Here is a 24,317-nt window from a genome sequence, read left to right on the forward strand (position 1 = left end):
GGCAGTGTCAGAGCACTGCAGCCAGGCGGGGTTTCTGGCACTGCTCAAGGAACTCCCTCAGTGTCGCTGGTGCAGCAGGCACTGCCCTGGGTAGAGCAGCGCTGACCAGCATCCTCCCAGGTGTTGGCTTTTGGCTGTCTGGGCATTTGGACCATTTGTGGGAGGCAAAGACAGGCATGAATGTAGTGACTGTCCACAGGAAAGAGCCTGCTTAAAATGAGAACATTGACCTTTTGGGCATCGCTGGGGACTACAAAGTTGGAGTAGAAGGGAGGCAAAAAGGGGCTAAAAATGAGTCCATTTGGGTAATCTTCTGTTTCAGAGCAGGACAGATGTTTGAGATGATGATGAGGCACAGCTATTGCTGGACTAAAGTTGTCGCCTTTCAAAAACATGGGAAAAAGATGACATCCAGTTTGTTTTTTAAGTAACCTTTACTAAGGAGAGCCCATTTGTGCCAAGTTTTCACTGCATCGTATCATGAAGCTCATGCAGCTTTGATCCAGCACAGAGTTTTCTTGAACTTCATTTAATATCTCAGGGAATTACAGCATCATTGATTCCAAACAAAACGTGCCAGCCAGTGTTCTTGACATTGCTGTTGCTAATTGCACTGCCCATTTGACTGGATTGTTATTGTTCAGATTCCTTTCTGGTTTTGTAATGGCTGCATTTCACATTAAAGTTCAATGGTTTAATTAAGGAAATGACTGAATAGGAAGTTACTGTAACCATGATTTCAGCTGTTGAAGAAAGATTTGCCCTGCACGTGAGGAAATTTGTGAACCTAAGCTTTTTGTTAAATGTGCAACATCTCCACATTGTTTTTTAAACCACTGATATTCAAATTAATAAATCACATCATTTTCCTTCTCGTTGTAGAGGTTTATTAGTTTGTTTCCAAGCACATAGTATACCACAGTGTCTTTCACTGAGGCATGGTTTCAAACAAGAGATTATATTGTTTGCAAGTTTCTTTGAGATTTGAACACAAAACTAAGGACATTCTGTTTGCAAATGTCTCTCAAAATGAGAACATTTTATGTGCAGCTACCCGAGTTACTGCTTGCTTTCAGTTTTGTGGCTGGTCAGAGCTCTGCAGTCAGACTTGATGTTGCTGTTCCCTCGGCAGTTGGGTAGGATTTACAAGTTCTGCCTCTTTTCCCAGGTCTAGCCAATCCTGTTGTGTCACAGCATCTCTACATCAGAACATTAGGAAAACATATATACGAATATGTACAGATTTAAACTGTATCAATTTTCCACTTCATAGCACACCCACATAAAGCAGTTGATTCAGTCCCGCTAAGGAGTGCGGTAATGTCTGCTTTGAAGGATGGAATAAGTGGCTGGCATGGATGTGGAGGGGGAATGCTATGGCAGGGAGAAACATCTCTTAAATCAGGTCTGCTACAAATGAAATCTCAGTGAAGAAAAGGAGCTCACATCTGCTCAAGTAGTCACAAGTCCCCATTCTGCCAAACAGTGTTTATTGGTTTCATCAGCTACCAAGTAATTGCAGTGGAACAGTAAATAGTATTAAGCACTATCTGTGTTCGGAAGCCTGGAGTTTCTCAGCTTAAAGAGGCAGGGTTTCCTCTCCTCCCCTGCCCCCCCATATGTTTACTTTATAGTTTACAGCTCATGAAAGAAGCAAGAAGGAGGAGTAGTCCAGCACAAACTGAGATCTGTAGGTAGATACCACAAAATAATTTCCATTGTAGGGTGAGCTGCCTAGCAGGCAATCGACAGTGCCAGTCAAGAAGTAGTTGGTGGTTAATGAGGGGCACGTTGCCTGGCTGGTTTAGCATTTTAACAAAGTTTTGATTCAACACGAATTTTATCATTTTAAACATAATAGGAAATCAGTATTTAGACAATTTTAAGTATTTAAACCAGCTGTAGTTGAGGAATCTGAAATATAGATTATAAGGGGATGTATTATTTTAAATGACAATGTTATGGTAATACATTCTAGAATTAACCTTTTAGTTAATTTGAGACTGCCTTTTGTTTTGTTAAAAAATTAAAGGTCGTCTACAGTGGTGACATTTTAAAGACTTAACCTGATTTTTTTAGTGGAAATAAACAGATTTTTTCTGTATCCAATGATGACATTAGTAAAACCTACAGCAAGGAAGCCCAACATGAGTTGTTACTTGTGATGCTGCTTAGGCTGATTTGTGGCCAGGTATTACATATTTTGATACAAAATATGTAATTACATATTGGTTTTTTTTTTTTCTTTAAACGAAGATGCAAATTGGGCTTTATTTTGCAGTTTAAGTCATTTTTATCTCAAAGACTCAGCCTTTCCTATTTTTCTTTTTCATTCTGTGAGAATGAAGAAAGAAAAATCTGGTCAAATCTGCTGGTGAAACTAAGGTTTAGCCCACTGAATATAGTCACCAAGGGATTAATGCAGCTCTCTTGTCTTTTTTTCACTCTAGCTTAGATTCTGCAAAATCATGTGCCTACATGATTTACACCCATGAAATTGTCATATTGTATGTTGTTGCTAGGGAAAAAAGGTTTATTCCATCTCAAGTTACCAAATACTGAATCATATTTAAGAAAGTCAAAGACTTCATAGTGTCAGAAAAAGTTAATAGTTAGTTACTGGTGGCAGGAGCAGTTGAAGTTAGTATTAGAATATAAGGATTTTTCTTTACTCATACCTCCTGTCATTACATTTGTAGTTGATTTCAGAGCACTCCTTTTTCTCTGGGTAATGTCATTTCCATACATGCACGCACAGAAGTTAATGGTGTGCTTACACACTCTGAGGCATTGTTGGGAACAACCCTTCTGCGGAATGAAGTAGCAACTGTAGTGGAAATATAATGAACAAGGGGATTAAAATGGAAGCATTTAGGTATATTTAGATTTTCAACTTTCATGTCTTTTAAATTATGTCTATAATTCTGATGAAAATTCTTCTTGAGTTGTGAAACAGTGGGCTCTGCTCAGAAAACAATCTAAAATTCCTTGGATGCAAAATGTATTTTTTCACTTAGTGCAGAATGTGATTTATATAACATCTCAGCTGACATGATCTGACATGTTTTTATGAATTCCTTCGCAAGGCAAAAGTGCCTCTAGTTGCAATTTATAGTAATGAGACTGTCTGCTGTAGAGTAACTGATAACAACGAAGGTATAAGAAGTAGGCATGTTTGCCTTTCCAACTCATTACCCTTTCCTTGCTTCTTGAGTACCTAAGCCCGTGTTCTGGAGCAGTGGTATCTGTGGGTCTCCAAAGGCATTCTATTTGTCCAAACTTCACCAAATATAGTCAAGATGGTATTTTGGACTGAAGTTCAGCTAATTGGGTTGAATACTATATCTGACAGATAAATTTGAAAAATACAACAAAGGTCCATCTGTAAACAAATTATGTAAACAAATATTTACAAGAGAACTTCTCAATGATCTTTAGAATAGTGAATGGTAAATTGTGTCTTGGGGTCAAAAGCAATATTATGATAGCGCCCAGTTGTTTTCATTATGTACTTCTGGATTATACTGGGGACAAATGGACCAGGTCCTGGGCAGTTGTTTACTTGTGGTTTTGATGGATAAATAGCAAAAGCCTGATGTGTATGCATGGGCATATATTCACAGAGATTCATGTTAAAATGCTACTGAGAAAATTATCCAAATTTAAGTCCTGCTAGAGGAAGATCATCTTATTTCCTCCTAGTGAGTACTCATAGAAAGTTCCCGTAGCCATTTGCAGAAGTAATTTTTGTCTTAGAGCCCCATTCAGCAAACACAGCTGGGAGTTTTGCTCTTCTGAGAAAAGAGTGTAGCAAGCTGTACTTGCAAGCACGGAAACATTGTGAAGATCTGGCCCCTGGGGAGCTTAGTGCAAAATTCTTTTTGAACATCCCAGAATGGAGAAAATCCTGACTATGCAGAGCTTCTGACAGAAGCTGCAATAGTGGAAGATAGAGGGAGGAGTTGCCAAGGCAGTGAAGAACTTCAAAGAACACTGGAACTAGGGGCGAAAGTTCAGCCTAATTCTTGTGTTATCTGAACTTGCTCACCCACCTCTCTTGCAGTGCATCTGCATAACACGTCTGGGTCTGGTTGTTGCAGTAACTTCACTTTTCTGGAATATGACTGGAAATGTATTGTTAAAAAAATGGTTCTCATTTGGTTGAAAATGTCTTGAGTAAAATTCCATGAGAGAGGCCTAGACTGAGCTAAACCACCCAGCCTGCTCCCAGGAGGGACACACAGCTTCCCACCTTGCCTTCCCCCAGCTGTGTGCTCCTGCCACTTAACTTGTGAGGATTTTGTTAGACACCTCAGTGACCCAACTCGACTCCCTGCCATGGCAGAAAGAAAAGATGCAGGGTTAGTGACTTGAATCAGTAAGCAAAAGGAAGAGTGGATTAAGCAAAGGGCTCATAACCATGAAGCTAGAGCAGGAGAGGGGAAAGGAATAGAAGCTTTCTTCCTTTTCAGCATCTCTGAGCATTAAATATATTGAGGAAGAAACTCAGTAAATCACAAAAGCACAGTGTAAGTGCTTTCATCCTGGGTGAAATCTGGGACTTGCTGGTAAATCTATTGATCAGACCAGGATTTCATTTCAGGTTTTATCTTTGATTTATGTGCATTGATATTCGTGAGCAGACCTTTGAAATATGGTTGTGCAGTACCTGATAAATACTTTGAATCCAATTGAAGAGAATGTGTTGAAAACAACGCTAAGAATCTATTTGCCTAAATAAATGTAAAACTTAATTATGATGCAATAAAATATTTTCCCACCATGATTTGTGCTGCTGCCAGCCCATGACACTTAGTATGGAATGTTAGTAAATAAGTCTATGAATTACTCCCTGAAATAAACTGTCCTAGCCATCTTGATTAATTTACTGATTACTGAACATAAATATTCAGATCATATCTGAATTTAAATTACAGAAACTCAAATGCTGATGGTAAGGACGCAGACTTGGGGTAGCAATGCAGTTGCTCAGAGCAAAAGTGGCAGAAACTCCTTGTTTGCAGCTGATGGATACACATGTCAGAAGATGGCTTTGGTGTTCCGCTCCTGCTTTTCACCTGTCTGTGGTGCATCAGCCACAACCTACACCTTCAGGATCCTATTGCCCTTAGGGGAAAGGCTGCATCAGCAGGAGCTGCACCCTTCTTTCACCTCTGAGGGTGGGCTCTGCAGGTTACTGGGCCATGGGGAACCTTCCAATGGCAGTGCTGAGTGCCTTGATGGTGGAGGTCTTTCATTGCCATGACCATGAGCCAGAATGACCTTTATGAGCACTGAATTTACATGGGAGGAAGAATTTTCTTGTTCTGAAGATGTATCTGTTGGTCATTTTGTTCTGTGCTATATTGATGTTGTGGAGGTGCTGCAGATATATCAAGTACACAATTTAAAAATTCAGAGGGGTAGAACATGTACTTTTAGAGGAAAAATACAATTTACAGCTTCTTTGGCAGACCGAAATACATAATGCCTCAGAAATGTAAGCTATTCCAGGGACTTCAGGAACTATTGTATCAAATTTTATGTGAATATTTTTATTTTAAAGATACTGAAAATGAGATAAGGTTAAGGCTCATTATTGAACGTTTGCTTAACTTCTGACACGTGATTTTGTTTCTTCACTTTGTACTCTAAATTAGGTCATTAAAATCAGATTGTGCATTATAAACAAACATCTTTGTGTTTATAGGTGATTATAAAACAAACACACAGGGTAAAGGCTGTAATTTTGAAACAGATAAAATTTATATGCCCCTTTGAAATCTATATGTAAATTAGTTTCTCACACTCCAGCCGAGATCATGTAAATGGACCTCAGAGAGCTGGTACAGTGTTGATGGTGTACTCAGGGGAGTCGGAGCACTGTAGAGACATTTGCAGGTCAGAAATGAGGTTAATTGACAGGGAAGTGTGTGAGGACAGGAAAAATTTGCACAGTGCTTGTTAGTGGGTAGAGCTGTCAGTTCTTCACTTGACTACTAGTATTTGTCGAACAAACACGACAGGACTTCATTTCAGGGAGAGGGAAAAAACCCAAGAAGAGTCATCTTAGGACAAAACTTCGGAAAGAGTGGTGTTTTGTGGTTTTGTTCCAAGGTAGCCACATGTATGCACCTACTGTACACAGTCCCCAGTCTGGCTCATGGCTGCTGCCGGTGATCCTGCTGCCTGCAGCAGAGCTTTGCAGAACAGGACCTGCTCTGGCTTTTCCTCGGGTATTTTCAAGCCCATGCTTGAGTGTACGAGCCTGATTTTGCACTAGTGATGACAACTCCATCTTTTTAATGTATCATATCATATCATATCATATCATATCATACATGACTTTCTCTGTCCTCTTCCTTTTTTTCCACATGTGTTATGATTCCTGCCTGCTCCTCATTGCATTAGTACAAATTTGCTTACAATGCAAATAGTGCCTGTTTCATTCATGGATTCAAAATGTATGTCCCTACTTATAGATGTGCAAAGACCAAGCAAGAGGCTGAATTTTTTTTTTTCTATAGCAGCAGTGCCCTGATAAATCTGAAGGTATTTCTTGGCCTAAGAGACCAAAAAAAAAAAACAATACACAAAGGAAAAAAATATGTCTGGCCGATTTGTGGTCACACCTTCCACTCTAACCATTGTGCAGTGATTTATCTTCTCATTGTCATTAACTGTTCTCAATCTTTAAAGAAATTTTAAATGTAGGAGTCTTTTAATTTCTTTCTTATTTCTAAAATTCTCATGAAATAGTAACCATTCAGTCCTGGTCAATATGGTGAATAATGTCATCCAAAAAAACCCAGCATACCAAAATTAAACATACTGTGGCTAGAAAGAGCATTTTTTCTGGTTAAAAAATGGAATATGTGACCCTGCTTTAGAACCTCACAAAGTGAAGTTTAAGAAGTGTGTGTATTTCCATATTTTGCTGCTTTTATTAATATCTATATTAAACTGTAAATATATAAAAATCAAATAGCTGCATGGAGTCATTGTTTCCTAGAAAATACTTCGCAAATATTTTTGCTTTTTTCTTCTATTGTTCCAAAAATTTATTCTGCACAAAATGTAAAAATGCACAGTCAAAAAAGGAAGTCAAAACAGTAAGCTCTTCTTAGTAGTCTCTGTTAAAAAATAAATATTATCCAATATAATGTTGATGAACTTTCTACATAGTTCATAACAAAGCAGAAAAAGCAATATGCTTTGTCATTTTGGACAGACTTTATTATTTTATTCTATAATATATTTGGCAGCTGTTTACACACTTTGACTGCTTTATAGTTTCAAACAAGTGTCTGGCAACATTATCAGGATAATGGCAGAAATGAGATCTTTAAGAGTAATTTCAGTTCATTCCACAAATGAGGATTGGATTTTGTCTTGTGTTTTCATTACTGATTATGAGCAGCCTCCTTAAACTTCTCTTACATAGTAATCCTTTACAGTAATTAGTTTCATACTTGTGCTTCCCAGAATATATAGGGTATATTTAGGAAGGGCATTTGTTTGACAGTGGAAATGCTTCTATAAAGAAGTATCTTGTTGTGTCTTTCAAATAATAAATAGTGCTTTCCATAATATAAAATGCTGGCATGGCATTAGCAGAAAATTGTGTTGCTCACTATGTTCATATTCTTAATACCAGTCATCAGTGAAGGAATGGCAACAATTATGTATAATTGTGCAATTTATATTAAGTGTCTTTCCAAGAACATTTAAGGAAGCATGGAAGGAATGAACAGCAAGCCAAAATGAATAGGAGTCAAAGCATGTCACTGGAGGTACAACCCCAATGGCTACAGCAGGTGCATTCTGTGAGCACTGCAGGGGGCACAGGACTGCTCTTTTTTCACAGAGAGCTGTTGGATTTAAGGGAAAAACCTCCACAGTATAGGTGATGGGAAAATCAGAGGAGGAGTTGGAGGACTCCCAGAGAGAATGAGCTGATGTGTTCAGATAAAAAAAAATATCTTACAGTGATTGTGCACACATAATTTATAGTGAGTGATAATATGATTTTTTTTTTCATGTGAATATTTTGAAGACTGCATTCTTAAACAACAGCTTCTCATTGTGTATGCAATACCTCACTCTTAGCACATCATATACTTCTGCAGAAGTCATTATTTCATAATAATTTTTGTTTTCTAATAAAAAAGAAAATTTAGAGAAGATTTTATATATGAAGTATTTGACATGTTCACAACATTACTGTGTCCCATTTCTACTGTCCTCTTCTCATCCTCACTTAGCTAGATACAGATTTCTTTCATTACCTGCATACTGGGAATACTTAAATAAAAACAATTAATTATGAGATAACTTATCTCTGAAGGAGCTTCCCATGTAATGAAGTTTCTTCTGTTCCTTTGGTTGCTACAAATTCTTTTCATGCTTTCAGTTCTAATAGATGAATTAAAGCCAAAAATTAAAAATTGCTTCTCTATGATACTCAGCTTCACATATCCCTTTATTAACACTTCATAGGAAATGCTTAATATCTCTCAAAGTTCAGCCCTGCGTTCTGTTTCCTTGGCTTGCATAGGGTATTTAAAAGTATTTTTGCATTGTTGTGGCTCAGCTTCCTGCCTGCTCTAGTTTTTATCTTTCTCCACATGACCAGGTGTGATGAGAGGATGGATGCTCAGGGAACTGAACATTGTGACAACAGTCTCCTCAGTACCCTCAAGGTGGGGAAATGGGTGCCCACAGTCACTTTTACACTAGTGGGTCTTCAGAAAGCCCTGAAGTGGTCAGGAGAGCAGACTTGTAAGGAAATTCAGGAGATCCAGTCTGGACTCACAGGGGTTTGCAATAGACTGTAAGTTTCCCATTTAAAGCAGATCCAGGGCTGAGAGACCATCTGCCCTGCAGAGGCACTGAATGCCCTAAGGGGAAATAGCTACTTTGGTTGAATTTTGAGATAAGTAAGGGAAGCCATGAATTTGATTTAGAACAGAAATGGTAAAGTAGCAGCTTAAATGCGTAGAACTGTTTTTAAAATAATGGCTTAGTTTTGCCAGTCTACTGTTTGTTAAGATTGATAAACATTACTGGAAAGATTCTTGAGTACTTTCAGTTGTCTCCAGGTTTCCAGACAAGTCTTTCTTTCTGTATTTATAACCATCTCTCTGCAAGCCTGTAAGCAAACTAACAAAACAGAACGTGTAAATTGCTACATTGTATTTCTGAAATGCACCAGAGCTGCTCATAAGTTTTCCTTTTTTTCCTGAATAAGCAACTCCGGGTAATTTAAAGAAGCTCTGAATGATTTATAGAGGAGGCACTCTTAGACTCTGTGGTCACCTTTTTCCCTCAGGATCAAAAGGAATTGCTCAATTATCAAGCAGCAATATGCCTGGCTACCTGCAAGTCTGTTCACACCTGTTGTATGCAGTTAATAACGAAGTCCTTGAAAATATGATTTTTTGGATCATATTTGCATACATTTTACAGTTTTGGCATTGCTAAGTGAGTAAGACAGAGGCTGTTCTTTGCAAACAAGGCATGCTTCTTGCATCTCAGAAAATATGTAGGAAAACTATTGTCAGTACTTGAACTGCTATATCAGTGCGCAAGTACTGAAAAGTCCAGGCACTTATCTTGAGCTTTATAAAAATAATCTCAAGTACAGGGTTTTACAGAGAAATAATTTTGCCTATGTTTGGGAGAAAGAGCAAAGCAGCTTTTTCATATGAGCATAGCTTCAGATTGGGAGGGACCTCAGGGGATCTATAGTCCAACCTCCAGCCCAAAGCAGCATCAGCAAAATGATCAGGTCAGGTTGCTTTGGGCTATATTCATTCTGGTCTTGGAAATGCTCAAGAATGGAGAGTGCACAGCCTCTCAGAGCAATGTCTGGCTGTCCTGATGTCCAGTCAGAAACTTGCTTGTTTCAATTTAGCTTTGCTGTCCATTTCTCCCCAGACACACTACTGTAAGGAGTCTGCCTCTGTGTTCTTGATAACATTGTCAAATCTACTGGAAGGCAGCTATTTCCGTGTTTGAGACAAAAATGGAGACAGATTACTCAAGCCTCTTAAAAAGAACAGATAATGTTGATAGGCACATTAGCACATAGGAAATTATATCAAGTTTTGTTCCCAGAAAATTCTGTAATGAGTTTTTCCTTAACAAAAATAAATAATCAGATACTGTTAGATTGTGATCTAGTAGATGTTTACAGGATTATATTTGTTGCTATGTGTTTTCCTACTACGTTAGGAAAGAGAGTACTGCTAACTGAGAGAAATGGGCCACATGCTGAATCTAAGAGAGGGAAATCGTGTCCAAATCACAGGAAGCCTTGGGACATGTGACAGCAGAGTGAGCAAGATGGCAGCGTTTCAGATACTGCTTTGGAATATTCTTGAGAGGCTTCCCTGGTATGACAGTGACTGAGACCCAGTCGAGCATATAGTGTTTACGTCCTTCCAGCCTCTTCCCTGGGGGTGGGGCAGGAAGAGAGGGAAGGAAGCAAGGGATGATTGATGGCTTTTGAAAAGCTTTTCCCTGCGAGGGGAAGGTGTGGTCACTATAGACATCTCCAGCTAACAAAGCCCTCCCGTAGGTGGAGCAGATTTAAGCTTTGTCACCCCTTTGGGGTGACTACAACACTGTCCAGAAAATATTTTTCTGTTTTTCACTTGGGAATAGAGATCTGAGCAGGAGAAGTAGCCTGTCACTGTTCCAGTTTGTATTGCTTTAAGACAGTTCTCCAGCACTGAGTCAGATCTGTGACCAAGGGGCTGAAATAAGTCAGATTGGAGCACAGATCGACTGCTGTGTGTGGTACATCTCAGGAAGGCATGAGCACACAGCTACATTTTTGTCAAATTAAGCCACAGGTACATGAACGTATTAAGCCAATATAATCTGGTACTGCTGCCAAAACAAGCACTCATATCCACCCTCTTGCCCCTGCTTATTTTTGCTCACTGCTACCTCCTCCATTACACTGGCAGAAGCAGCAGCACAGCCACATGCTGAACCCATCAAAGGAAATGATCTTAAAAAAATTAAACTGATCAGAGAAAGGAAAAAAAAAAAAAAAAAAAAAAAAAAAGGTTTCACCCAGAATCAGTTGCTAAACTGTTGCTTTTTCAGCACTGTTGCCAACTGGTGTTGTGAAGTAGGCATGAGGCCTTAACCAGACCAGGGAGTCTGAATTTATCCTAGCATTAAGTCTCTGTGTTAGCTTTATGCCAACAGTGGGAATACGAATGTTCTGTGATCCAACATGAGGCTAGGGTAGTACAGACAGACAATACCTGACCTGACATAAAGTCTGCTGGTACAAACTTATTCCATCAAATATTTTCCAGTGCCAGTGATCACCATGTGGCTGCAGTGCTTTAGTGCTTTTCATCCAGTACTACTAGACCTCAAATTTGTGTTATCAAATCAAGGCCAAATGGAATGAGATCCATTTTAGGACTTGAAAGAGGGAAAAAAGGAAAGTTATGCAGAACGCAGTTCTGCCAAATGTTGATGCTTTCATATTGTTTGCTGTATTCAGATGGGCTCTGATCTGTAGTAGCAATATATTAGGATACCAAAATACTTAGAGATTATTTCTAGGGAAGTCAGTAATTGAGAATTATATGTTATTGTAAATACTAGCATTTTCAGATGTTATTTGGCTTTTCAGTAATGAACTACCTGGCAATTTTCTGTTTCTTCCCAGCTGTTTCCTATGGCCACGTTGGGGTGTATGGGATCAGGGCCACCGTATTGTCAGAAAGAGGAAGAGAAACCAAAAGGTGCTTGATGATGCATGTCCGTGACAGAAGTTCTGCAGTGTCACTGATCAGTCAGTGGCCTGACAGATCTATAGATCTGGACTTTCTTAGAAACTAGATTGTCAACATCAGTGGGTAATGTAAATATAGTAATGTAAACAGTGCAGAGTACCAGGAGTGAAGTTGGGAACTCCTTGACTCCGTATGCCCTTGTCTTACAGCCTAAGAACTGTAACGTTTCCTAGGCCTAAATTTCGTGAGGAGACTTAAGAATTTCCCCTCGCTTCCCAAATGCTGCCTTGAGGCACTGGAGAGGGCTGTGACCGGATGTTCCTCCCCCCTCCCCATCCCTAGTCAAGAAAAACTTAGGAGAGTTAAAGGGCGCAGTGTTTATCGCCTCGGAGCGGTCAGCCCCGCAGTTGTGGGGTGCACCAAACGCGGCTGTCCCCGCCGCAGCCGGGGTGCCGCGGGATGTGCCGCTCCGGCCGCTCGGGGGTCGGGACCCCGCCGGGCGCGCCCCGCGGCGGAATGCGCGGCACGCGGGCCCGCCGCCCCCCCGCGCCCCTCTCTGGCGCAACCATTGCGCGGCGCGGGGGGGTCCGCGCCCGCCGCCCCGCTCCGCGCCTCCCCTGGCGCCGCGCCCCGCTCCGCGCCCCTCTCCCCGCGCAGGACGGGGCGGGGCGCGAACACCGCGCCCGCTCCGCGCTTCTCCGCCGCGGCTCGGCGCTTCCCCGCCCGCTCCCTCCCTCTGCTGGGCGGTGGTTGAGGCCGGCGGGAGGTGGGGCCGGGCCGGGCCGGGCTGGGCCGGGCCGGGCTGGGCTGGGCTGGGGCAGCCGGCGGCGGTCAGCGGGGGCCCGTGGATGGCAGCCTGGGCGGCCGGCGCGGGGTAGGGTCGACGCGGAGCGGGGCCGGGCCGGGCAGGGCGGGCGCCGAGCGGAGGATTCGAGGAGCCGCAGCCGGCGGAGAAGGCACGGAGGCGGAGAGCGCCCTGCAGCCCCGCCGCGCCGCAGCCCGGCGGCCGCCAAAGTTGCTCCCCATCCCGAGGGGGAGCGGGGGATCAGGCGGGGCGATGATCTTCCCCAGCAGCAACAGCAGCGCGGCGGGCGGCGGTCGGACCCCCTATCGGAAGCAGGTAAGGGAGGGGGATGTATGGGTTTGTGGCACCCCCGCGTCCCCCCCGCAGCCCCGAGGTGCTGGGGGAGGAGTGGGGAGAGGGATGGCGACTGGCGTGAGTTGCGGCTTGCAGCCTGCTCACTTCTCGAGAGCTGGGATTTGAAAAACGAAACTCTCTTCTCCTTTTTTTTTTTTTTTTTTTAAAAAAACCTCCTCTGAAGAGCCGCACCGTGACCTTGTCGAGTGTCGGGGCGGCCGCCGCCGGGTCACCTTCGCGGGGCGTGCGGGGCGGTGCGGGGCGGCCGCCGGAGGCCGGGCGGGTGCCAGCCCCGTCGGGCTCGGCAACAGGTTAGAAAGGACCCGGTGTCGCAACAGCGAAACTTGGGGCTGGATGTTTTTCACTCGGCGTGAAATGAGCGAGGGGATCCGGGCGCATTTTTTTCTTTCAAACAACCCTCCAGAAAAGCTCCGCCGCCCTTCGGGTGCTCCCCAGCTCCCCCCGACGGGGGCACAGGGGGACCCTGTGACATTTCATGGGCAGAGTGATCTCTCTGATAAGCTCGGAGCACTCGCATCTATGGTGCTGTACTGAAAGAGGAATTTCTTTGTTTGTTTAGTCGCTGGAAATAAAATATTTGAAATAGTTGCGTTACAACCTTGCTGGACCGTTTGTCTTTGGCTGCACTTTTTGCGCACACAAGATGCAATGTTGATATTAATCTTACATTATTTACTTCTTAGTGTATTAGTTTGCATTGACTCTTCGATTAAATTAAAAAAAAAAAAAAAAAGAAACAAAAACCCCTTACAGTTTAAGTTAATGGGAAAGCGTGCTCTGTATGTGTGCCAGAGGGTAAATGGAGTAGAGGTCACTGACAAGCTACCGGCTTGACAAAGCATGCCAAAAATACTATGGCAGGCTTCTTTCCAGGTGAGAAAAAAATCCTTCTGTGTCTGCTGCACTTAGTAGCTGAAACGAGTAATTTGACAGGTTCAGTCAGCAATACTGGGGAAGTTCATCCTATTTTGCTTGGGGTCAGAATGCATTAAGGGTAGAAATAGGAAATCAGATATCACTGCTGCACACAGTGAAGGGTTTCATATAAATAATGGGGACATAGGCTTGGAAATTTTGAACTCTTGGTGCATTGTTGGGATGACACATGTGTAGCTAACCTGCATGACAGTGAAAGTTAGACTCATATTTTCAGAAGCTTAAGTAAAAATTGCTATTTCCTTTCTCCTCCCTGTTATTTTATAGAAATATCTTTTTGATAAGAATCACTGGTGTGTTATCTCAGCAGTGCTCTGCAGATGCTGTCCAGCAGTGTATGGAGTTATCTTTGCATCTTGTAGTCAAAGTGTTCAAGTCCATACATAACAAAACATGCTTATTGTGTGCACTGGTTTTGGTTTGTTGTTAATAAATGTCCTGGATACGCCCATGCTGATTATCTTGAGTGGTGCTCCTGCATACTTTATAAATGAAGCCAGTGCATCAGATACTATTTCGTGCTCTCTCTGAGAGGACCATTAATCAAGGAAGGCCCCTTGTGTGGTTGTGCAGAGTGTCGGGTGCGGGGCAGGGTGCTGGCAGGAGCCGAGGGCAGTGGGGCCAGGCCTCGTGCTGGCAGGGCTGTGTTTTATGTGCGGATGTGAGTTTGCCTGCTGGTCTGGAGCAGGCTGATAAGATGCTCTTCTTTTCACAGTGCACTCCTTAGATTCAAAGAGCTAAAAGGGCCGACTGAATCAGAAAAACAAACAGACCCTTTTTCCCCAATAGGCAGAGAAAGAAATGAATGCAGGGGTATTATGTGGGCTTAAGACCCTGGGTACCAAAGGTTTCTTTTGTTAGTGTGTAGCTATTCTCTACTCAAACACTTGGTATATAAGGAGCCAGGGTTTGTGCTTTTCTCCAGTTAAGTCCATGGAAAATGCCTATTAGCTTCATTCATGTAGACTCATGTCGATTAGCGATTGGCTTTCTGATCTCCCTTTCACTCCGACTTCACCTGCAGGGGTTAGCTGATGTCAAACAGTGCTGAAGAGCGCTGCAAGCCTAATTTTTCAACCCTTGATAATTAAGAAAAGTTGAGATTAAGTCCCTGTATGCTCTGTGTAACCCGTATTCAGACAATTGCATTGTAGTTGAGCTTTAGCCTGAGACACTAGGTACTCTTAGTGTAGGAAAAGTTGTCAGCCACTGTCTCTAAATGGAGTAACTGGATTTCCTATGCTAACAGTGTGTCATATGTGAAGCTGAAACAATTTAAAATAACTTACAAGAGAAATTAAAATCTTTTGAGTAGCTTGTATGTCTCTGTTGGTATTTTAATACATATCAGAATAATAAAAGAACACTTCATGTTTAGTACTATCCTGTTTAATTTTTAAGAGTCTATAGCAGATTCAATTGAAAAAATGAGTGGTTAACTGATAAAAGGCAAGGTGACACTAACCTGATTTATTTTTAAGACATTGTAATATAATGTGGATTTATACCTTAATTTAAAACATTGACAAAATGCCATATAGGTAGAGTAGGTTCAGATCTTTACCCATACTCTCTTTTTGTTTTCTCAAATAACTATGTTTGTTTTATAAACAAATCCGTGCCTATAATATTATGTTTGTTACCTGTTGTATCTACACTGTGCAACTCTGGCATGTAGGAGCGAGTCAACATTCTCAATTTCAGGTCAGATTTGACTGGCCTGATCATCTTCTCTCTTCTGGCATACTTGTAAGAATAGTAAAATTTGGTCTCTGCCCAAAAGGATTTCCTGTATTATGGACAGACAGGCATATTAAAAATACTCTTACCAGGCTTAAAATTGAGTAGTTGCTTAAATGAGCGACAGCTCATCTGAGAAGTAATTTGAAATGCAGATGTAGGTCTTGTTAAAGAACGAAAGCCACACAATATCTGTGATAATAACCTATCACAACACTCATAGCCATACATCCTGTCTGAAAAAGGTGTAATCTAAGACTTTTGCTATCAAGGTTATTTGCGCTATTGTAAAGAATGCACGTGTGTGCATCATAATGAAAAGGAAACAAAATTACATACAATACACTGCTTAATACAGGATTTTTTAGCTCTTGGTTTGTTGAGAGCAAGATGATTCTCTGTCTCTCCTCCCACTTTTGTCATTCTCATGTAAATTGGGAGGCGCTTCTCTGAAGTAAATATTTCTACACTCTGTAAAATTATCGTAAATGGAAAATTAGGCTTTCTCCTGCCATCTGCTCCTTGAATCTACAGAGCTACTCCAGCTATTTGATTAGGGATTTTAAATTGCTTTGTGCAGGGAGGTTCCTCTGCTCTCAGGTTTCTCGACGAGGAAGCCAGAAGCAGCTCTGGAGGCCCGGGAAGGAGGCGAGTGCAGGGTCGTACCAGCCCAGCCTGGGTGCTCAGCCCAGTGTCTGTGCCTTTTAACAGCTTTGCCCAGTAATGGTAATTCTTGTTACATTTTGACGAGTGTAATGTTTGTCTTGCCAGCTTGAGGAGATTTACATAGTTTGCTGCTTTCGAGAAGATTAACTGGGTGTAGCTGCACGTGAGGAATTTGACACTGATTTGAGGTTTGGCCTGTGTATGGAGGGACAGACAAAGCTTTTGATCTTTTCTTGTAACTCTGTTAATATCAAGTGTTGTGTCGCAGGTTAGGTTTTCTAAAAGTTGAAGGTTAAGATGGGTTTCTTATGACAGTTAAATGGAGAAAGCTTTTGCCAGTCTCAGGCTAAAAGTGTAGATTAGCCTTTCACTCTATCTATAGGTTTAACCTATCAAGAAGCTACACCTGTAATCCTACTTTACAATTTCCCAGTTGGCGCTGTGTGTGGTGTCTGTGTGTGTGAGAAGGAACCTCATTAAACTTGGAAGACCTGGGCATGGTCATAACTCAAAACACGCAGCTCCACGGAGCAGTCTGTGCCCAGAGGGATTTGACACAACACCTCCTGTGTGTATGGATGGTGCTGCGGCAGGGGGGAAGCTGAGGTGCCTAAGATTGAGCAGATATCTGTGGTTACAGAAATAAATGGGATTAGTTTATTTTTGTTTCTTTCTCTCAGAACTATAAGAATTGTAATTTTGTATCACTGGCTTGAGGTGACAGACTGTATTTCCCTTTACATTGTATTACAATGTTAAAGAATCTACCTGGGTTTCATAGAACTGAACTCCCACATTAAGTACCAGCTACTTTAATGTTTTAAGTGCATCTGTAAGATTGTTTGTGAAGTTCTGCTTTATTCTCAAGGGAGGAGCAAAACTACTCAGTCAGTGGGTTTCTATACTTGTACCAAAACGTGAATGAAAGAAATAAAAGGAAACACCTTATCTTGTTCAGGCATGATGTTATAGATTATAAAAAGTGATATAATTGTCTTATCTGTATTTGGCAGTTTGAAGTTTTTGTTTAGTATTTCTAACAGGGTGAACAATATATTTGTCTCTTTGGAAGTGTTATTGTTTAAAGTAGGTGTCTTTGCCATTTAGATTCACATGGAAAGGAAGATAGAAGTCTGTGTCTTGAACATCTGCTGTTTTGTTTTGGGTTCATTTTTTTCCCCTGAAACTTCCAACTGTTAAAAAAATTGCTTGAGTTAACACATTTCAGAAGAGTTAGATCCTTTAAACTGTAACTCCTGGCAGGGAGGAGAGGGGAAGGAAGGAAGGGAGTGGAAAATTCTTTCCTGCAAGCTTGAGATGGCTCCTAAAACATCCGCACAGTGCTGCAAACCAAGTAAATAAAAATAATGATCATTCGACATTATAACCGTTTCAGTATGCATTTTTTTTCCCCTTGTAAATTTGTGGTTGAAATTGACCTTTGCTTGTTGCACGAGGTGGTGTATAACAAAAGAAGTCAATGGAGACTAGAAACCTCTAGTAGATTTCCCTCATGGATCTGTTTCCAACTTCTTATGAATGTTTTTCTCATTTTCTACAGCCAGTTGTTTTAAAACATCTTACTTGGGGGACAGTGTGAAGGCTTATAAATCTGTAATCCTAATGAAGAGGTGCATGGAGATGTTTTGATCTTGGAAGAAGTGTTGGTCAGAAGTATTTCAAAAAGCCAGCAGAAGCACATTTGAAAGTTCTTGAGCCTTGTTGAAGAAATTGTGAGTTATTTTGCATATGTTTCAGAATTGCAGTGTACTGTGGTAATTATAACAGCCCTGCAGAAGCCACTGTATTTGCAGCTTCCTGATGCAACAGGAAAGGGAAGGGATGAGTTAGAAATAGAGGAGAAACGAGGAGGGGAACCATGGATTAGATAAGCACAAGCCTCCTAACCCAGCAACTTAGGAAACATACACACAACAAAAAAATCATGTGCTGTAAGGGCTGGTTACTGTGATTAGCACAGTTTTAGCTGTTTCCCTCAAGAGACTGCAGTTAAGGCAGTGTAGCTGCAGCTGTGTATTGACTCACAAAGTAGTTTTAAGCTGCAGTTGAAGTAACTGAATGCTGGTGAGAGATTGCATTAAACAAATTCAAGATTACCTAGGTTTGTGGCAGTTTGAGTTAGTTTATTTCTAGGAATTTAAAAGTAGTAATTTTTATTACTGTCTAAGTAAATTGATTTTTAACAGTAAAACTCTATACCAATCTTAACATTGATGCATTGGCTTAAAACTATCTAGCACGTATTTTGCGTATTTTGAAGTCTTAGAAGCTCTTCAAGACAAAAATATAGTTACCACATTTCAAAAATGTCTTTTTTTGGAATTTATGATGTAGCATAAGGATATATCCGCTCTAGGGTCTGTTGGAAAATAATAGCTGACAACTACAGAAATGTATAAATATATAATAATAATATGTCCTCATAAAAGCCATGCTGTACGCTTAACTATAATTTTGTAGGAAATCACTCATGTGTGTCTTATTTGTTTCAAGTATTCTGCTCTAGAAAAATGATGTGTCAAATAGAGTGGGTATTTAGAATTTACTTGTTTGATGGAATTGTAGAACTTTGTGAAGTTGCAGTGGAAACAAGCAACACATTGTTCTGGGGAGCCTCATTTGGGCCTCATTTTCATTTGTTGAAGAACAGCAGAAACACCAGGGCAGGGTGAGCATCAAACTTAGTCTAGCCTGATACTTACCTGCTTGTGAAATGAAATGCTTCTTTACTGCAACTAAATATATGTAACTTTATTTCACCATTGATTCTGTTTCTTTACAATGTCTCTTATTGGCAATGGCACTTTCACACCTTATTGTGTGGGTTTTTTTCTGCTTAGATGAGAAGGGGATTTATTTTTTTCCTTACCTTGTATTGTTTTCTCAGATCAGAATCTCCTCTACCATATGGTGCTTTGTTCAATAAAGTAGAAACATGAGTCCCTTGGTTAGCTACAGCTCATATATTCTGTCATTTGGGTACTACAGCATAACAATGTTAGAATTCAGTCCTTTAGGATATTCGAAGTATGTGTATGTCACTTCCATTTTTACTGTGCTTGAGCAGTGAAATCTAAGGATTCAGGTGGGAGTTTGGATGAGCGTTACAAGGGAGCTTTTCTCAGGATTGTCAGCGCAGGGCACTTCTCATGCCTGTGGTCTTACCAGCTCCCAGGAAGGCTGCTGCAACTTGGTGAAGGATTATCCAGATATCTTTGAAAATCTGAAGCAGTGTTCACAGATTCTTGGCTACTCTGAGGTGATTCACAATCCTGCTTTAAGTTTTACTTGACCCACAGAAACTTTATCAGGTTGTGCTTGTGCCACTGCAACAATCCAAAATCACTCCAAACACCAGGCAGGCAAGGGTAAAATCAAATGCAGGTCCTTGTTAACAAGTCCACAAATAAAAAATATAGAATTCTTAAAATGGAGAAACGAAAAAAACCCCAAACAACATAGTAGTACAGGAGTTGGAAGTTTCCTTTACCTTATATTCAGGCATGTGGCACACAACCTCCACTCTTCTCAGGGAGACTGGGTATTGTCCAACCCTGTCACCTCAAGTTGTGTTTGGAGAAGAGACTCTGATTTAAGGCTCTGTATTTCTCTGTATTTTATTTGTTCTTAACCCACTTGAAGGGTAAGGGGTAGACATTGCTTTTTAGTTTGGAAGTCGGTGCTGCCTCTTTCACCAGACCATAGGTTGTTTTTTCCTGCTTTGGAAGCAGTGATGTCTCTTGGGCATCCCCAGGTGCAATGCTGCCCAGGCTTTGGAGTGCTCTTCAGCTGAGCACTAAAGAGATGGCTGGTGTGTTGCAAAGGAGATCCTTTGTATGAAATGATGAAGGAATTTCAAGTCTTATGGTACTTTTCTTTCTGTTCTGCCTATATGTACAATTTGCTGATGATGCTTTAAACAGTTGTGCAGCAGATATTTTGGTGGGCTACCATGGGAGTGAGGGAGACCCTGTCACTCCAGCTGCTGCAGGTGACTGGCAGGTGTGTGTCACCTGTGTGCCCACCTTTGAGCACGGCCATGGTGACCCATTTGGAACTGTTTGTAGTGCCACATTGCATGTGTGTTTTTCTGGCTTGGCTTAGCTAATCGCTTAGCCAAGGTTTTAAATAACCTATTACAACATGAAACTCTTTGAAGTATGTAGTGTAGAAGTAACACACAGTGCAAGTCTGTGTTAACTTGGCCCCCTGTGGCTGTGCTGTGGGAGAGGAGGGACACGGTGGGTGTGCCATGCCCTGGCCAGGAACTTGCCTCCTGCGAGCCCGGGAAAGCAGCAGCCACGCTGGATAAACCTGGGCTTTGGCAGAGCCAGCACACAGCTCCATGGATTTCTGTCTGGTGTGAAAGCAACCTCCAGCAGACAAGGTCCTTTGAAGTGTTTAGTGGTCTGTCTTCCAGATAAGTTCAAGAAGAGTTTAAATTTGTAGGTCTGAATTTTAAGACACTTGCTTATGCCAGTGCATATTTACATAGCTGGTGGTGCCACTGCATGGGGTGAGACTGCTGACATCAAAAAGTGCTTATTGAGACAGAACCAGACTACTTCTGAATTTCCCCTATGAGAAACCTGAGTTGAGAAGATGGTATATCATGGGGTTAGTGTTAAACTCACATTCAGAATCAAATTGTATTTAAATTGCTTTAATGTTATTCCACCCAATCTGTTTGGCTTGCATGTTCCTCATTGTGATAGTACTTGTGCTTATTTAAAAATGCTTCTGTGTAATTTGAAAAAAAACATTTGAGACAGGTATTAAATACAATTGCTTATCTACTAACCTTTGAAACAGGGGCATTTTTTTGGTTTTTATTTAGCGTTCCAGGAGATATATCTCTGAATGCTACTTGTGAGAAACACTTATCAAAATTGGTGTTTAAGAAAAGTGTTTAACTTAAACAAAAATATAACTGATAAGATTTCTTTATAGTCTGAGGGTATCAATGCCTCCAATGCATATGTATACATGTAAATATTCCAGAATTAGGGACGTTTTTTGAGATGAGAGAATCAGTTCTATCCTGCAGTACTGAGGAGCTATAGAATACATTTGAAATCTTTAGTAATTTTAATGGTGAAGAATACTAAGATGTAATTCAGTATATAGAATTTCAGCTGGTTAAAGGTGCTGGTGATACCTAGGGCACACTGTGGTACCAATAGAAGAATGCAGGGGCTTTTTAGTTTTTTGGTTTTTTTGTTTTTTTTTTTTTTTAAGTGTTCTAAGAGTTGCCCCTATTCCCAGTTAAAATATTCTACAATGCTGTGGAGGCTAGTGCAAGATGGAAATGGTTAAGGAAGTCATTGTTTCTGCATTAGGTCGATATTTTGATTGTTGTAGTGACAAAATCATGTTAACTCTGGAAGCAGACTTTGTCAGATTGCCAGCAAATATAATGTTCTTAGATCTCTCAGGTGTGGTGTGTCATGGTCTCAGAGTCACTAAGGGCTGCAGACTGGTGTAGTCATTGTAAAAGACACTCTGGATTTTCATGTAACTGTTCTTTAAGTATTCTGGTAAGTTGCTGGGAATTCCCTGCTCTGAAGCTCCTGACAAATTGGTACTTTTTGGTTTACAGTTTCTGTTGCCACTTTATTATTGTTTTAGTATTATTAATGTGTGGGTTTGTATTTCAGTATATTAGATAATGTAAAGAAACATCTAGCCTATCTGTGTGTGTTATCCTTATTTCAAAAGACATTATTTTGATGTGACACTTCTCTGTTGATGTGTCACTTCTCTTTCAAAATGACTGAATCCATCTCCACCTTCTTCATTCCCTGAAATAAATGCTGTGTTGTGTCATTGTCCTGGGTAATAGTAGAAGTCCCAGGTCAACCACACCTATAAAGGTTATTCATAAGGATTAAGATGATGACCGGAAGTTCAAAATGGTCCTGTTACTGATATTTTGGATAATCTTAACTAAATCGTTAAGGTTTGACTCTTCAAAGTACTTGTTAATATTAGTTTTCTACATCTCAGATTTCGCACAGAAATATACTAACACCTACAAGTGGTTAAAATACTACAGCAATTAGGACTAAATAGCTTGAGAAAAAGTATTTATATACACATGCACACATACCTACATAGATGTCTATGTTTGTCTGTCCCCTGAAGCTCAGGATAGAGCAGATTTTTTTGAATGATAGAACTGTGTTCAAATTCTGCCTGTCATGTACTGTGTAAGTAATTTCTTTATGGTCTGTGAGAACATTCATCTGAACGCTACTATTGCTATTTCCAGAAAATTAGTGATGGCAAAGTTCATTCTGGCAAGAAACTGGAATGTTGAAAATATGTAGAACTCTAGTTTTCGAAAAGAGTAAAGGTTGGATTACAGTTAGCAATAGGTAGGTTTATTTCTAAGCAGATCTTTGTAGGGCAGAAAGGCAGTCAACCATGACTTCAGTCATGGTTCAGTGGCTGAGATTTGACAGAAATTTAATCTACTTATCTTTAGTGGTTTTATGTCCTTATCTTTCCTATGAAATGAACTTCCTTAGGGTTTAGGGTTTTTTTCCCCATTTTTTTTTTTAAACTGGGAAGTCCTTATGCCAATATTCTGTTGTCCCATTTAAAATTTGAAATCAAATTAAATTGCATAAATTCAGAATTCAAATATTTGGGGTATTTTGTTTGTTTGTTTGTTTTTGAGCTTTTGTTGATGTTTTTAAAGGAATTGCAATACACCGTCATTCAATTTATGGTGACTTTTGTAGTGAACCAGTGCTGGTGTACAAGATTATTAGTGTTAAATATCCAACTGTTGTGCAGATAGATAAGCTGCAAATAAAAGGATTACTGCTAAGAAAAGTGCAGCTGAACACACTTATTGAAAATGTGATTCCTTGAAATTGTTCACAGTGAAAGACAAACCTGAAAGCAGTTGCTAAGCACTGGGGTTGTGCAGTAGGCAGAGGCAAGTGATTAATTTGTCTTAAAAAGTTAGCCATTGGCTGGGCAGATTCCCTCTCACTGCAGCATTTTAAAGTTAATTATCAATTCCAGATGTACTTATTAGAAGTACTTTCCTTCATCTATAACATTCTGGTGTCTTCAGAGATTATGATTCCTCAGCTGAATTCTTGTACCAAGGGTAAGAACATGACTATTAAAATTGTGGGTGAGCTGGGCTCTGTGCCCAAATGAACCAGTTTATTCCTGACTAGTGTTTGTCATCTGTCCATACATAGCACCAGGCATGGTTCAAGCCACGTGTCCCTTCACCACCCAGAGGTGGAGGCTGTCTCCCACGGGTGCTGCAGCTGTTGTGCCAGCTGTGCTGATGCGTGGCCTGCTGGCTGCAGGGGCTTCTGAACCCTTGGGTGGCCGCTGTGAACGCTCCTTGGATCATCTCTGCTTGCAGCTGTAGCCGCTCACACGCCTGAGTCAGACTGTTACCTGCACTGCCACAACCAGTTCTACCTGGCAGTTGGATTTCTCATATATTATTGATATTGTATTCGTAGTACGTCTGGAAGCTTTCCTAGGTGTTATCTAATTCTCATGTTTTTCATTTCAGAATTGACAATGATTCATTGTGCAGTCAGACATTCCCCCAGCAGCTATTTGGATGCACCAAGGAAGGGCATCCTGCATTCGTTTAGCATACAGCTGCTAAATCTTTGTAATTGATCTTCAGAACTAAGTTTCTGGGTGTAAAAGGGGATTGTTCGTTATCATACACTGTGAAGTCACAAACATTTTAATTTTGGAATACATCATATTGTGTGGCTTGACTTTCTGACATCTGAATGATATTCTTAACCACTTAAAATCATTTTTCTCTCAGAATTTAAAATCTGAGTTAAAAAGCTGCATGAGTTAGAACAGTAGTTTGCAAAAGAAAAAGAAAGTTTTGTCTCTTGGTTCAAATCAAGAGAGAAATTTTAAATTAGAAGGGAATATGTGCAAAAAATTGATGAGGCCTGTGGAAGTGACTTAGAACAACTCTTCTGTTTGTATGATTCAATATAAATTACAGCTATCAAGAAGAACAGAAA

General features: G+C 40.7%; 1 protein-coding gene across 3 annotated transcripts in view; it reads left to right on the forward strand.

The window, feature by feature from the left end:
* Positions 1-24,317, forward strand: part of RBMS1 (RNA binding motif single stranded interacting protein 1) — a 143,273-nt gene that overhangs the window by 39,147 nt on the left and 79,809 nt on the right. Inside the window, exon 1 of one of the 3 annotated variants that reach the window (XM_053947729.1) lies at positions 12,669-12,885. The exons of the other annotated variants lie outside the window; for them this stretch is intronic. Coding sequence (XP_053803704.1) covers positions 12,823-12,885 — 63 coding nt within the window. The 5' untranslated portion in view covers positions 12,669-12,822. Of the gene's footprint in view, positions 1-12,668; positions 12,886-24,317 lie in introns of those variants that run through there. 3 annotated transcript variants of the gene reach the window in all.

The sequence above is a fragment of the Vidua chalybeata genome, chromosome 7 (assembly GCF_026979565.1).
Source record: "Vidua chalybeata isolate OUT-0048 chromosome 7, bVidCha1 merged haplotype, whole genome shotgun sequence".
In the NCBI taxonomy this organism is placed as follows: domain Eukaryota; kingdom Metazoa; phylum Chordata; class Aves; order Passeriformes; family Viduidae; genus Vidua; species Vidua chalybeata.